General features: G+C 42.4%; 2 protein-coding genes and 1 long non-coding RNA gene across 6 annotated transcripts in view; 2 read left to right on the top strand and 1 right to left on the bottom strand.

Annotated features, from left to right (window-relative positions):
* LOC124121190 (calcium/calmodulin-dependent protein kinase kinase 1-like) overlaps positions 1-3,797 on the top strand; it is a 226,473-nt gene extending 222,676 nt beyond the window's left edge. For all 4 annotated transcript variants that reach the window (XM_048396109.1, XM_048396111.1, XM_048396108.1 and 1 more), the window contains one exon: positions 1,132-3,797. In XM_048396109.1, coding sequence (XP_048252066.1) covers positions 1,132-1,183 — 52 coding nt within the window. In that variant the 3' untranslated portion in view covers positions 1,184-3,797. The remainder of the gene's footprint in view (positions 1-1,131) is intronic.
* A 646-nt stretch (positions 3,798-4,443) lies between these two features.
* LOC125380041 lies at positions 4,444-7,071 on the top strand. Its single transcript, XR_007221015.1, has 2 exons — positions 4,444-6,029; positions 6,085-7,071. It is a non-coding gene; the product is annotated as an uncharacterized LOC125380041 (long non-coding RNA).
* A 67-nt stretch (positions 7,072-7,138) lies between these two features.
* LOC124125455 (acyl-CoA dehydrogenase family member 11-like) overlaps positions 7,139-14,838 on the bottom strand; it is a 47,513-nt gene continuing 39,813 nt past the window's right edge. The window contains exons 11-13 of the mRNA XM_046488773.2: positions 11,146-11,413; positions 10,654-10,720; positions 7,139-7,499 (exon numbers count right to left, since the gene is read on the bottom strand). Of these exons, the coding sequence (XP_046344729.1) occupies positions 7,376-7,499; positions 10,654-10,720; positions 11,146-11,413 (459 nt within the window). The 3' untranslated portion in view covers positions 7,139-7,375. The remainder of the gene's footprint in view (positions 7,500-10,653; positions 10,721-11,145; positions 11,414-14,838) is intronic.

Genomic DNA, 14,838 nt, shown 5'->3' with positions numbered 1-14,838 from the left:
TACACCATACAGCGTCCTACTGCCCTAGCTACACCATACAGCATCCTACTGTCCCCGGTACACCATACAGCATCCTACTGCCCTAGCTACACCATACAGCATCCTACTGTCCCCGGTACACCATACAGCATCCTACTGTCCCCGCTACACCATACAGCGTCCTACTGCCCTAGCTACACCATACAGCCTACTGCCCTCGCTACACCATACAGCCTACTGCCCTCGCTACACCATACAGCATCCTACTGCCCTTGCTACACCATACAGCGTCCTACTGCCCTAGCTACACTATACAGATTCCTACTGCCCTAGTTACACCATACAGCATCCTACTGTCCTCGCTACACCATACAGCATCCTACTGCCCTCGCTACACCATACAGAGCCCTACTGTCCCAGCTACACCATACAGTGTCCTACTGTCCTCGCTACACCATACAGCGTCCTACTGTACCAGCTACACCATACAGTGTCCTACTGCCCTCGCTACACCATACAGCGTCCTACTGTCCCAGCTACACCATACAGCGTCCTACTGTACCAGCTACACCATACAGTGTCCTACTGCCCTTGCTACACCATACAGCGTCCTACTGTCCTCGCTACACCATACAGCATCCTACTGCCCTCGCTACACCATACAGAGCCCTACTGTCCCAGCTACACCATACAGTGTCCTACTGTCCTCTCTGCACCATACAGCGTCCTACTGTCCCAGCTACACCATACAGTGTCCTACTGCCCTCGCTACACCATACAGCGTCCTACTGTCCCAGCTGCACCATACAGTGTCCTACTGTCCTCGGTACACCATACAGTATCCTACTGCCCTCGCTACACCATACAGAGCCCTACTGCCCTAGCTACACCATACAGCATCCTACTGCCCTAGCTACACCATAGAGTTGCTTGCATATGATGGTGGCAGGCCAAGCTCCAGTAACACCACCTGAGTTTGCAAAAGGTAATTATCTTGCATGTGATTGGATGACCTTGAAGGTCAAGGTCACTTGTTTTTGTTATCGATATAATATGATCTATGAGAACAGCTCATGGGATCAGGTAAATCAGGTTTATTGAGAATCGTGTGATGGTGGCAGAGCCTGATCTCCAGTATTCTTGCTGTTGCAGGAAAGTGTCAACTGAGGCCAATGTGGATGTGCCCCTGGCGGAAGCCTCCTGACATCTTCCACCCTCTCAACAAGATCCCAGTGTGCTTCCAGTGCCATGACTACATGACTACTCTGGCTTACACTCGCTGAAAATAGGTATCTGCCGGAGGATGTGTTGATTGGAGAATGTGAAGCAAGTATCGATATCCTACTGACACAAGACAACTGCTCCAGCAAAACTACATGCTCCAGGAATCAGTGTGGTGCTTCTCTCCTACTCATGACAAACACAAGTAATAAATCAAACAAAATGTTTGCAATCTTTGACAGACACTGTTGCTGAGCCCACATATAGCAATTTGTTCCTTCAATTGTATTATCTCCATTCCTTGTGTATGTGTTTGTTTTGAGTTTATTTTCTGATTATCCTACCAAAGACCCTGTGATGCAGACAGGACTGTGGTTCCCACAGCTGCATTACAAGGTGATCTTTACCTGGCACAACAAAATATTTGTATGTACAAGCTTCCTTCATTGGTCAGTCTGTCGGTCATGTTTGGTTTCAATAGCTGAATTGCATACTGTTCAATATGATTCCATGAAACATGTTTGCCAAGTGGTGCCTTTTGGCAGTTACCATTTTCTACCATCCGTAAGTATTTTGTGTGTTTCAGAAGAATCAAGGTGAAATATATCTATCTGAGCAGGTTTGCATCATCACTAGAAGTGTTCCCATAATATCACTCATCTATCAATCAAACATTGTTGTAGGATATTTGCAAATCCAAATGTTTATCTTGTTTTGTAGTCCATGGCAACAAGATACAATAGTACTTACTTTTTGCTGTATTTGGAATTTGCCCATTTGTTCATCTTTCTGTATAGTTTGATATGTTTTTACAAGCACTTTTGTGAAGTTGTGAGGGCATTACTTCAACAAAGGAAGGAGGTATATATATATATATATATATATATATATATACATAATGCAGCTGCCTGATCAAGGAACTCCTACACCCCTGTGTACTTCACAACTTGGCCCAGAGAGGATTCCAGGTTACAATTGGTCCCCAGCAGACTGTGCTTGTCTTGAGAGGAAACTGCATAGATCTGATGGTCAGGCTTGGTGATTTGGTTAATTGCATATCATTGTACCGTGACTGCATGGATCGGTGCGCAATTATCAATGACTTGACTTGATTATTTGCAGTCTGTCATATAGCTGAAATGTTGCCGAGAGCTGTCACTAAACAACAAACAAGACAAAAATGTCACGGCTTTGGGCTGTGATGACTTATGACATTGGTCATGAAATATGTATATAAGAGCCATCAAATGCTGCAATGGTTGTTTCGCACAAGATGTTTTCTTGATGTTCAGGATCTGGAGCTCCCTTTGATGGACTACCATCAAAAGCCAAGATCAAACATTTGTTATGTTACCTTGTTTCATTCCTACTTCATACTTCATCTACGTATGTCCTCACGTGAAAGTCACTGCACTGATCACTTCAAGACAGCAGAATATGGTCAATATCATGCAGGATCGGTTGACCAGTAAGGTTCCAAACATCACTCTCTGCTCAAAAAGAGTATTTATTTGTTTTCATTCCAAAGACAAGCTGAGGTTGTGTTCATTATTCATCAACATGCCATGTGACTCCTTCTCATGTGTAAAAACTCTCAACTTTTAGGGAAGGTGAAAAGTCTGGACGAGGCCTGGACTACAGCAGTGAGAGTCCAGACTTGAAGCTATGCACAACCATATCCCAGTGTCCTTTCAAGACACTGTCTCCACCTCATTGTTAGAAAGAGCTGCATTTTGAGAGTCCTTTAATCACTGTGAAAGATACATGATATTTGTTTACCTGTTGATGTCCTTGGCTATACATGTACAAGTAAGTGTGACCTCACAAGCTAATCACCGAAAGAGTCTATGGAGGCAGAGTATGCTAGTGTGTAGTGTATGACATTCTTGAAGGCCTATCTCTGATCTTGTTGCACAAAGTTTTGTATATTCCCCTACAACGATTCTTTACAGTGCCTCACTCTGATCCTTACTAACAGCGACCTAATACTTAATGCCTTCTGTATGAAACAGGGTCCATGAGGAAGAAGTCAATGAACTTTCTGCAATACTAGCAGACTAGTGAGCTAGCTAGTCTCCCAGGATTGCTGGTTTCATTCTTGGGCAGAGGTAGCTTTAGTTACATGTAAATATATTTCCCACACTATTGGTTGTTCAACCACCGAATAATGACAGGTGTGAGAGGCTTCATACCTTCATATACCTCCTATATACTCTGGAGGAATTGTGCTGACATTTTTTTGGATGACCTTGATTAACTAAGCGCAAAAAAACATTGTGGTCATGACAAATGGATCTTGATGAAACTTAGTATACATCTCTAAGGTGGTTGTCTCGATTGTGTCAACTTTTGAGTTACCTCCATGCAAGGTCAAGGTGAATAAAAGTCAGACATCGTTCGAAATTTCAGGTTAATTCCTGAAAAATCTGAGCAGTTTCCAATCACTAATAATTGACAGTCAATACCTGGCATACCGTATATGACCGCGTATAAGCCGAATTTCGAGGACCAGAAAAAAGATTCTGTAGAAAGGGGTCGGCTTATCCACGGGATACACTTTCATGATAGTATTTTTCAGATCATGATCTGTCAGAAACATCGCCTGAATGACGGTCCGATAGATCACAACTTCCCGAAAGTTTGGAAGTTGCCACGACTAGAGCCATTATTGTTATAAATTATCAATAAAGTTATTATTATACACCAATGTTGTCATTATTAAAAAAATGTTATGCATGTCTCTACTTCCGATAATAAGTTTTCAATTGAATGTTCAAAGTTTATCGTTCTTCGTAAACTCTGCGATCTTTACATGTAACAATATATGTAATTCACAGCTATAATATATAATCCCCAGATGAAATCGCCAATAGCTATTACGTACGTTTTGCAAAGTTCATAAATTGATAGTGAATAAAACGAAAACGCCATGCTTACGATGCTGAATTCAAACTGCGAGTCTTCGCTCTAGCCGATATATTTTCTCACGGGTTCATAATTCTATATACACCGATTCACAAAATGGCGCTTCGTTGTTGATGGCAACATATAACGATCATTATGAGATTAAAAAAACCCACGAGAAACAGCTTTCCACATTATGAAAGTGGATGACTAGTTTGTTAAATCTTTATTAGTAATAATAATGACTTTTTCAATATAATTATAACGTTTTTCATCTTATATTTTTGAATATCTGGGAGTACCGGCACATGTCTTGCAGTCTGACTTCGCAGTGTTTTTTGCCTTTCAATTCCTGGTTCGGCTTATCTGCGGGTCATATCATTTTCTTTCGTATTTCAATGCTCAAGTTAACACCTCGGCTTATCTACGGGGTCGGCTTATCCGCGGTCATATACGGTATGTCATTCTAGTGTCAGATGTCAAGGTCAGTTTCAAGGTCACTCATGAAATGACTTGTAATAGCTTGTGATTGGATTTTGACAAAACCTTTTTACATGATCTTTAGGCAGTTCACAGCCGAGATTGAAGGTCAAGGTCATCAAACTGGAAGTGCTTTTAACTTGTTCTTAAGGTAGCTGGAGGCATGACTTTGTTTCAAAGCTGTACTGCATTGTCTATGAGTTTTCCCAAACTGGAATTGCTCATGACATTATCATGGTAGCTAGAGACGAAGGTTTTTGTTGCATTTGGCATGTGAGGATGACTGTCACCTGGTGTAGTAAACTCAAAATAGTTTATGATACATGTGTCTGATGGGAAAGGTTTGGGGGGAAAGGGTCTGCTTTTGCTTTGTAATGGATATAATTATCCATGAGAACAGCTCATGTGATCAGGTAAATGTATGTTGAGAATCCTGGGTATAACAAAGAAGAGCACATGGGGGGGGGGGGGGTTTAATGGCATTGACTTGATGTTGATTACAGTAGTCATGTTTTTATGTATATGTTTATCTTAGCTAATGAAACATTTTTAATCAAAGTAAAGTTTGTTATCTAGTTCATTGTGTGTGACAGATTTTAATGTTGCAAGGTACATTTCTCCCACATTCCAGTATACCCTGACACTGCTTCAATACCGGCCAGTGTATGGCTCTAGATTATCAGACCTAGTGGTATCTAGCAGGGTCGAGCAGGCCACTGCAGTGTTTAGTCTGACGTCTACCTAGTGGTACTGCAATGAAGTATTTTCATGGTTTACCAAGATTCTACCAAAAATGTTCTTAAACTTGTAAATTTTTACACTAGCCTATACACTTGTCTCCTTGTATACTTATTGGAAGTGTTGGTAAATTGCCTTGCACAGTTGTTCTCAAGAGTTGACATTTCTGTACTTAGACGATGTAGGCAATGTAAACCGCTATCAATGTAACGCCACCCAACAAGAATAGGAGAGCTTCTGTTAGGAACAGTTTCTCATTTGGCAATCAGACAGTTGTTTTGAATGGCAGTTTATTGCAATGTAAATATACCTTCTGACATTTGTTACCATTTCTCACGGCTCTTGGCTTCACTACACAGCTATGAACTGGGGCAAGGGATGTACACAGGACTACCTGGTCCTGTGGTTAATTGTTTATTTCTGATTATGCACACATTGCTTCTGACTTTTATATGATTGAGTAAACTAAAGGTAAAGTTTGCATGAGCAGAACATGTTGTATGTGTATCTAAGTAGTTTTTGCAAGGGCTGCAGTAAAACACTTTTCATTCAGATATTTTGTACCCAACTCATGGGACTTATAGTGGGTACCCAGGTAGGGTCAGGTGATAGGGTGTCGGGTACCCAGGTAGGGTCAGGTGATAGGGTGTCGGGTACACAAGTAGGGTACACAAGTAGGGTCAGGTGATAGGGTGTCGGGTACCCAGGTGATAGGGTGTTGGGTACCCAGGTAGGGTCAGGTGATAGGGTGCGGGTACCCAGGTAGGGTCAGGTGATAGGGTGTCGGGTACCCAGGTAGGGTCAGGTGATAGGGTGACGGGTACACAAGTAGGGTACACAAGTAGGGTCAGGTGATAGGGTGTTGGGTACCCAGGTAGGGTCAGGTGATAGGGTGTCGGGTACCCAGGTAGGGTCAGGTGATAGGGTGTCGGGTGCCCGTGTAGTATGTATCATCTACACCATCATCTCAACCATAAGGCTGAAATGGAAGATGAAGGAATTGGTTTCATGTTTGTCTGTGCTGCTTCTATATTTCCATGATAGCAGACTACAGGTCCTGCATGTGTAACATTCCCTTACCTTACCTCCCTGGCGTGTCTGCCTGCCTGCAGCAGGTGGTATGGTGTCTGTGTCTGTCCATCCTTCCCACCACATCACTGCCTGTACCTCACGCAACTTACTATGTACAAACTAACATTGCAATATTTTTTGTACAGTTTATACTTCCTGCACAAAGACTATTTTTATGAATATTCTCCTATATTTGACATTTTTTACATGATGTGCATGACAGGTGACCTGTTGGTGTATGCCACTAATGTGCATTGACCTGGTATCTCACCACTGACCACTAGCTACTAGTATCAATCACAAAACTGTACACCCATCCTTGCATCAAAACATTCCCATCTTTGAGAAGCAGCCTTCAATCAACTTACTATGTATATTACAATATCTAGCCCAGTCATGTACCCCTGGGTAATGCATTTCAGTGTGGCTGCAGACAGCTGCTTGTCCCATGTCTACCATGTTAAATGAACATTAGAAGGTCCCACTGAAGAAACAATATGCAGACAAATATTTTTCTAATTTTTGTATTTGTATATCCTGATGTAATAAAGTGTTGTCAGTGTACCCATGTGTGGTACAGTGAAGCTGGTAGCTGTAGTGCTGTGCTGCTGTATTGTGGTGCTGTCAGACATGATGCTGGCCATCACTCACAATGTCAGTAAACTTGCTTCACCATCACACCCTCAGTCTGTTCTGTTTCACACAACTAATGTAGAATTCAATACACACAACATAGGGCATACACTGAAGTATGTACATAATGTATTGTAGAAAACAAAGTGGCATTTTAAGTGAGACTGTTCGGTGTACCGGTGTGTCACTTCAATGCCAGTAATCAAGGGCTGTCCAATGTTCATATACTACAGACAGCAAATCAGGTGTGATGTATGTGTGTTCCTGACATCTGGTCCACTGTGCTGTGATGTGCCCAGCACGTCCATGTTATCACAGTATGCAAGCCTGGGGAAGATGGAGGCTGTCTTCACAAGCGACTGGGATGCGGGTAGCCGTCAAACACCATGCGGAAGTTGGCATCCACAGCCCTGCCAGTGTAGGCTCCTGCCTTCAGGGCGGTGATCACAGGGCACAAGTTTGCTTCACACCACCTGCAGGAACACATATAGGTCAGTGGTCATCATACATAATTTATCTTCACAAATATTTAAGGATTAACTGTGGATTTTTATCGGTTCATTGAGGTAGGAATAAAAAAAACGATGTGCAAACTGTATGAAGCCACAAAGTTAGTAGCCAATCAACGGAGAGTAGGATCAAAACAAAGTTTATAAGACTTGTCAATCAAGGCAAGAGGCGAGAACTGCAACAGTCAGACTGTAACAAACTGGAACAAAATATATATTCTGGGAGAAGGCGGTTGTTTCAAATGACATGTTACTGCCAGATACAATCGTCAGTTCCCTGTAAATGGGAAGACACAGTTGGAAAAATGAGAGTTAGAAATGAATCCTGAAGACACGAAATTTGTGAACCCATGTGAGTGGTTTCATTCCTTCTCTGCCTTTGGTCTGAAAGACTGGTTTGGACAATGAATATGCATAAAATTTCCTTAAATGCCCAGTGCATTAGGATACTGAGCAGAAAGGGAATCCCCTAGACTGTAATATTGGGATTCCCCGACATTCCATAGAAATAAGAGTAGTCCGCTTTGGTGGGTGTGGCTTAATTTTGTTTACATTCACTGGGAAATGAATGCAACAACAACCAATTCAGCTAATCAGAATTCAGGAATTACAATGAATACAATGAAAATTTAATTATTGTATTATGATGTTGGACTATTATCCAAAACGATGGATCAGGGGAAATAAATATAGGTTATTTCTTGGTCAAACAAAAATTCTTTTATAGAATTTTCAGAAACAATGTGTGGCTGTCTTCCAGTATCACACCACTCCATTCCTTCTGACCCTCTGACCAGATCCACGGTTTGGACCTCAAAGACCCTACCTCCATAAACCCATTCACTGTTCCACCAGGAAATATAGCAGATTTGTGATTCAGGGGTCATCTCTTTTCTTGGGATGTGGCTTCACTTGTCCCAGCATAACATTTGGACCCAGAGAAGGAGTGCCAATTTCTCGATATTTCAAGACCCCAGTAATATAGTCTCAAGACATTGGAAGTTCTGGGGCGAAAGTTCATGTTTCCTCAGTGTAGAATTAGATCCGTTAAATGGTGGCTACCGACACCTTTTGATGCAAACACAGTCACATCTATTCACAACAATCCAACAGTGATAAAAAACCTTCACGCCTCAAAACTATCACACTTTCAAAAAAGTAGGGATTTTCTAAATACTACCTCTATTACTTCATTACCATAAATCCTGTATTTTGGCCGTCATCACACAATATAAATCATCACTGCCACTATACATAATCAGTTATGCAATTAACAGTATCCTGCTGTCCAAGCCTTTAGTGCATGAGCAAGGCGGGACACCTCACTTCATTCCAAAATCAGCTCTGACTATGCAGGATGTTGGAGAGGTATGTATGTTGTTAACGCCACACTCGGCAATATTCCAGCTATATGACAGTGGTCTGTAAATAATCACGTCTGGACCAGACAATCCAGTGACTGATATCATGAGCATTAATCCACACAATTGGGATACCTTGACATGCATCAACCAAGTCAGTGAGCCTGACCACCTGATCCCTTTAGTCACTTCTCACAACTAGCATAGTCGCCTTTACAGCAAGCATGGGTTGCTGAAGACCAATTCTAGCCCGGACCTCCTTGTGTCTGGAGAGTTATGTGGGAATACTGATGTAATAGAGGTTGTATTCTAAGAATTTTGAACGTTGACTAGTATTGTTTGATCATTCCTGTCAACATTCTACATCTATTACACCAATATACCAGAGGGACTGGTGGGTTCTGACATCTGGTAACCCTTGGATAGTTAACTGTTGTTTGTTGGTACATAATAATTCCAAAGCCCTTGAACTTGCGGCAAGGGTTGTATGGATCCATGATCATGAAGTGACCGAAGTTTCTAGAAGATGATGTAGATGGCGTCGGAAGCGCCATATCGATTCCAATCACGTTTTTCTTAGCTACTATGTAACCATGTCTTCAGCTGAATCTCAAGATTAAGAACAACCCTAATCTTCCTATTACTGAAGATCTTATTACAGCGTGACAACTAACAAAGTAATGTGTTATGTCAACTTGTTGACACTACTGGTAAACCAGGAAAAGTTGAGTTGTGACCTGACCAGTATCTCTGTATGACTATGTATGAGGTCAGCCCAATGATGCATACCATTGTGCAGAAAGGGGTGGTCCACGACAAGTAGTGCATTGATATGTGTGTTTCCTGTATCAGCTTACAGCATGTTCTAATGGCAAGTTCAATAGCACATTCTTGTATGTGCTGATGTGAGGTACCTGGATAACCATAGCACCGGCAATGCCAGCTTTTGACAATGCTTGAGGTTTGTTTGTACAATCTTTCTCCATGACATTCTAGGGCCAATTCTCGATACTGAGAATGTATGATTGAGTGAGTGAGTGAGTATGGTTTTACGCCGCTTTTAGCAATATTCCAGCAATATCACGGCGGGGGACACCAGAAATGGGCTTCACACATTGTACCCATGTCGGGAATCGAACCCGGGTCTTCGGCGTGACGAGCTAACGCTTTAACCACTAGGCTACCCGACCGCCCCTGTATGATTGAGCCAAGCTTATGTAGCTTTGACATGTTTATTTGTTTGTAATTAACTTCTATCAAACGTCTTTTAGAGAATTCTAGTGTCGGCTTGTCCCGTCGACCTTTAATAGTCTTATGAGCAACACATGTGTCCATGGGAGCGCAGTCAATTTCATCCTCATGACCTGCATGTGGAAACAAGTGTACACCCTCTCTACCTGTCACAAACCAAATACGTTGGCCAAAATTCTGTGCACTGCCTACTTTGTCTCACGCATTTTGTGAGTTCGTTCAACTTATCCTGGACACACAGGAAAGAAGTGAGGTTTCCTGCCTTGTGCCTCACAAGAACCTTAGGCAGCAAGATACTACTTCTTGCACCACTGACTATGGATAGTTGACAGTGAAGCGGAATTCTGTTGAAAACCTGAATCTTTTTATAGTTTGATAACAATCAAAATACAGGATAATGGCTATGATGTAATAGAGGTTTTGTATTCACAGGAATTGTTTTTCACTATTAGATTTGTTAAATTTATAAAGTCTCAGTTAGCAGGTATCTATCTGGATGTTGTTACCTCTGTGCAGCATATACATCCATATCGGTGGCACCATCAGCTGCAGCATGCTCCACCAGCAAAGCACCTGGTATGCAGAATAGTCACACATTTTCAACCATGTAAACATGGTAAAAGAAAACATTCCAGTTATTAACTTTACATCAATACACAAAATGATTGTTAATAAATAATAAATGTGTCATCATGTGTTTGGTTGAGTGAGTGAGCATTGTTTTACGCCGCTTTTAGCAATATTCCAGCATTATCACGGCAGAGAACACCAGAAATAAGCTTCACACATTGTATCCATGTGGAGAATCGAACTGGGTCTCCACCCTCATGTTTTTAGGAAAACATTTGCCTAATATGTAACTTGAAATCCAAAAGTTCAATGTCTCTCAAGCAAACCTAATGAGAAAGTGCTCTAGGGCCTGCTGTCCCTAATTCCAGTCTAGGTAGGGTCTCATACCCGTGTAGTCAATTTGGACTCGTCAAAACCCTACAACTTACCCATGAATGTCTTGGACAGACTGTAGGCAAAGTCTCTTGCTGCTAACTCCAGCAGCTCAGAGTGTTTTCCAGCAAAACCAACCGTGTTGCCCAAGGCTTCGTTCACCCTCTCCACAGCAGACTTAAGAGCTTCTTTATCTTTAGCGGTTGCTAGTCTTGTCTGGATGTCCTCATGGTACACTTTCAGAGCAGAGCCTCCGGACTTGGAGATGGCTCGGAGCACGTCAAGGGACAGGATGTTTGTGGTGCCTTCCCAGATAGACAGTACCTACACAACACAAATACAGGATATTGGTTGTGCCCGTCCAGATAGAAAGTACCTACACAACACAAATACAGGACGTTGGTTGTGCCTTCCCAGATAGACAGTACCTACACAACACAAATACAGGATGTTGGTTGTGCCTTCCCAGATAGACAGTGCCTACACAACACAAATACAGGATGTTGGTTGTGCCTTCCCAGATAGACAGTACCTACACAACACAAATACAGGATGTTGGTTGTGCCTTCCCAGATAGACAGTACCTACACAACACAAATACAGGATGTTGGTTGTGCCTTCCCAGATAGAAAGTACCTACACAACACAAATACAGGATGTTGGTTGTGCCTTCCCAGATAGAAAGTACCTACACAACACAAATACAGGATGTTGGTTGTGCCCATCCAGATAGAAAGTACCTACACAACACAAATACAGGATGTTGGTTGTGCCTTCCCAGATAGAAAGTACCTACACAACACAAATACAGGATGTTGGTTGTGCCCATCCAGATAGAAAGTACCTACACAACACAAATACAGGATGTTGGTTGTGCCTTCCCAGATAGAAAGTACCTACACAACACAAATACAGGATGTTGGTTGTGCCTTCCCAGATAGACAGAACCTACACAACACAAATACAGGATGTTGGTTGTGCCTTCCCAGATAGAAAGTACCTACACAACACAAATACAGGATGTTGGTTGTGCCCATCCAGATAGAAAGTACCTACACAACACAAATACAGGATGTTGGTTGTGCCTTCCCAGATAGAAAGTACCTACACAACACAAATACAGGATGTTGGTTGTGCCCATCCAGATAGAAAGTACCTACACAACACAAATACAGGATGTTGGTTGTGCCTTCCCAGATAGAAAGTACCTACACAACACAAATACAGGATGTTGATTGTGCCTTCCCAGATAGACAGTACCTACACAACACAAATACAGGATGTTGGTTGTGCCTTCCCAGATAGAAAGTACCTACACAACACAAATACAGGATGTTGGTTGTGCCCATCCAGATAGAAAGTACCTACACAACACAAATACAGGATGTTGGTTGTGCCTTCCCAGATAGAAAGTACCTACACAACACAAATACAGGATGTTGGTTGTGCCCATCCAGATAGAAAGTACCTACACAACACAAATACAGGATGTTGGTTGTGCCTTCCCAGATAGAAAGTACCTACACAACACAAATACAGGATATTGGTTGTGCCCTCCCAGATAGACAGTACCTACACAACACAAATACAGGATGTTGGTTGTGCCTTCCCAGATAGACAGTACCTACACAACACAAATACAGGATGTTGGTTGTGCCTTCCCAGATAGAAAGTACCTACACAACACAAATACAGGATATTGGTTGTGCCCTTCCAGACAGACAGTACCCACACAACACAAATACAGGATGTTGGTTGTGCCTTCCCAGAAAGACAGTAACTACACAACACAAATACAGGATGTTGGTTGTGCCCATCCAGACAGACAGTACCTACACAACACAAATACAGGATGTTGGTTGTGCCCTCCCAGATAGACAGTACCTACACAACACACATACAGGATATTGGTTGTGTCCTCCCAGATAGACAGCACCTACACAACACAAATACAGGATGTTGGTTGTGCCTTCCCAGATAGAAAGTACCTACACAACACAAATACAGGATGTTGGTTGTGCCTTCCCAGATAGACAGTGCCTACACAACACAAATACAGGATGTTGGTTGTGCCTTCCCAGATAGACAGCACCTACACAACACAAATACAGGATATTGTTTGTGCCTTCCCAGATAGACAGCACCTACACAACACAAATACAGGATGTTGGTTGTGCCTTCCCAGATAGACAGCACCTACACAACACAAATACAGGATGTTGGTTGTGCCCTCCCAGATAGACAGCACCTACACAACACAAATACAGGATATTGGTTGTGCCTTCCCAGATAGACAGTACATGCACAACACAAATACAGGCCTAGGATATTGGTTGTGCCCTCCCGGATAGACAGCACCTACACAACACAAATACAGGATATTGGTTGTGCCTTCCCAGATAGACAGTACATGCACAACACAAATACAGGATATTGGTTGTGCCTTCCCAGATAGAAAGTACCTACACAACACAAATACAGGATATTGGTTGTGCCTTCCCAGATAGACAGTACCTACACAACACAAATACAGGATATTGGTTGTGCCTTCCCAGATAGAAAGTACCTACACAACACAAATACAGGATGTTGGTTGTGCCTTCCCAGATAGACAGTACCTACACAACACAAATACAGGATATTGGTTGTGCCTTCCCAGATAGACAGTACATGCACAACACAAATACAGGATATTGGTTGTGCCTTCCCAGATAGACAGTAACTACACAACACAAATACAGGATGTTGGTTGTGCCTTCCCAGATAGACAGTACATGCACAACACAAATACAGGATATTGGTTGTGCCTTCCCAGATAGAAAGTACCTACACAACACAAATACAGGATGTTGGTTGTGCCTTCCCAGATAGACAGTACATGCACAACACAAATACAGGATATTGGTTGTGCCTTCCCAGATAGAAAGTACCTACACAACACAAATACAGGATATTGGTTGTGCCCTCCCGGATAGACAGCACCTACACAACACAAATACAGGATATTGGTTGTGCCTTCCCAGATAGACAGTACATGCACAACACAAATACAGGATATTGGTTGTGCCTTCCCAGATAGAAAGTACCTACACAACACAAATACAGGATGTTGGTTGTGCCTTCCCAGATAGACAGTACATGCACAACACAAATACAGGATATTGGTTGTGCCTTCCCAGATAGAAAGTACCTACACAACACAAATACAGGATGTTGGTTGTGCCTTCCCAGATAGACAGTACATGCACAACACAAATACAGGATATTGGTTGTGCCCTCCCGGATAGACAGTACCTACACAACACAAATACAGGATATTGATTGTGCCTTCCCGGATAGACAGCACCTACACAACACAAATACAGGATATTGGTTGTGCCTTCCCAGATAGACAGTACATGCACAACACAAATACAGGATATTGGTTGTGCCTTCCCAGATAGAAAGTACCTACACAACACAAATACAGGATGTTGGTTGTGCCTTCCCAGATAGACAGTACATGCACAACACAAATACAGGATATTGGTTGTGCCTTCCCAGATAGAAAGTACCTACACAACACAAATACAGGATGTTGGTTGTGCCTTCCCAGATAGACAGTACATGCACAACACAAATACAGGATATTGGTTGTGCCTTCCCAGATAGAAAGTACCTACACAACACAAATACAGGATATTGGTTGTGCCCTCCCGGATAGACAGCACCTACACAACACAAATACAGGATATTGATTGTGCCTTCCC

Source organism: Haliotis rufescens, unplaced genomic scaffold (assembly GCF_023055435.1).
Source record: "Haliotis rufescens isolate VD_foot unplaced genomic scaffold, xgHalRufe1.0.p SCAF_15, whole genome shotgun sequence".
Taxonomy (NCBI): domain Eukaryota; kingdom Metazoa; phylum Mollusca; class Gastropoda; order Lepetellida; family Haliotidae; genus Haliotis; species Haliotis rufescens.
Note: the sequence above shows the minus strand (reverse complement) of the source record. Positions and strands in the feature narration are given on the sequence as shown.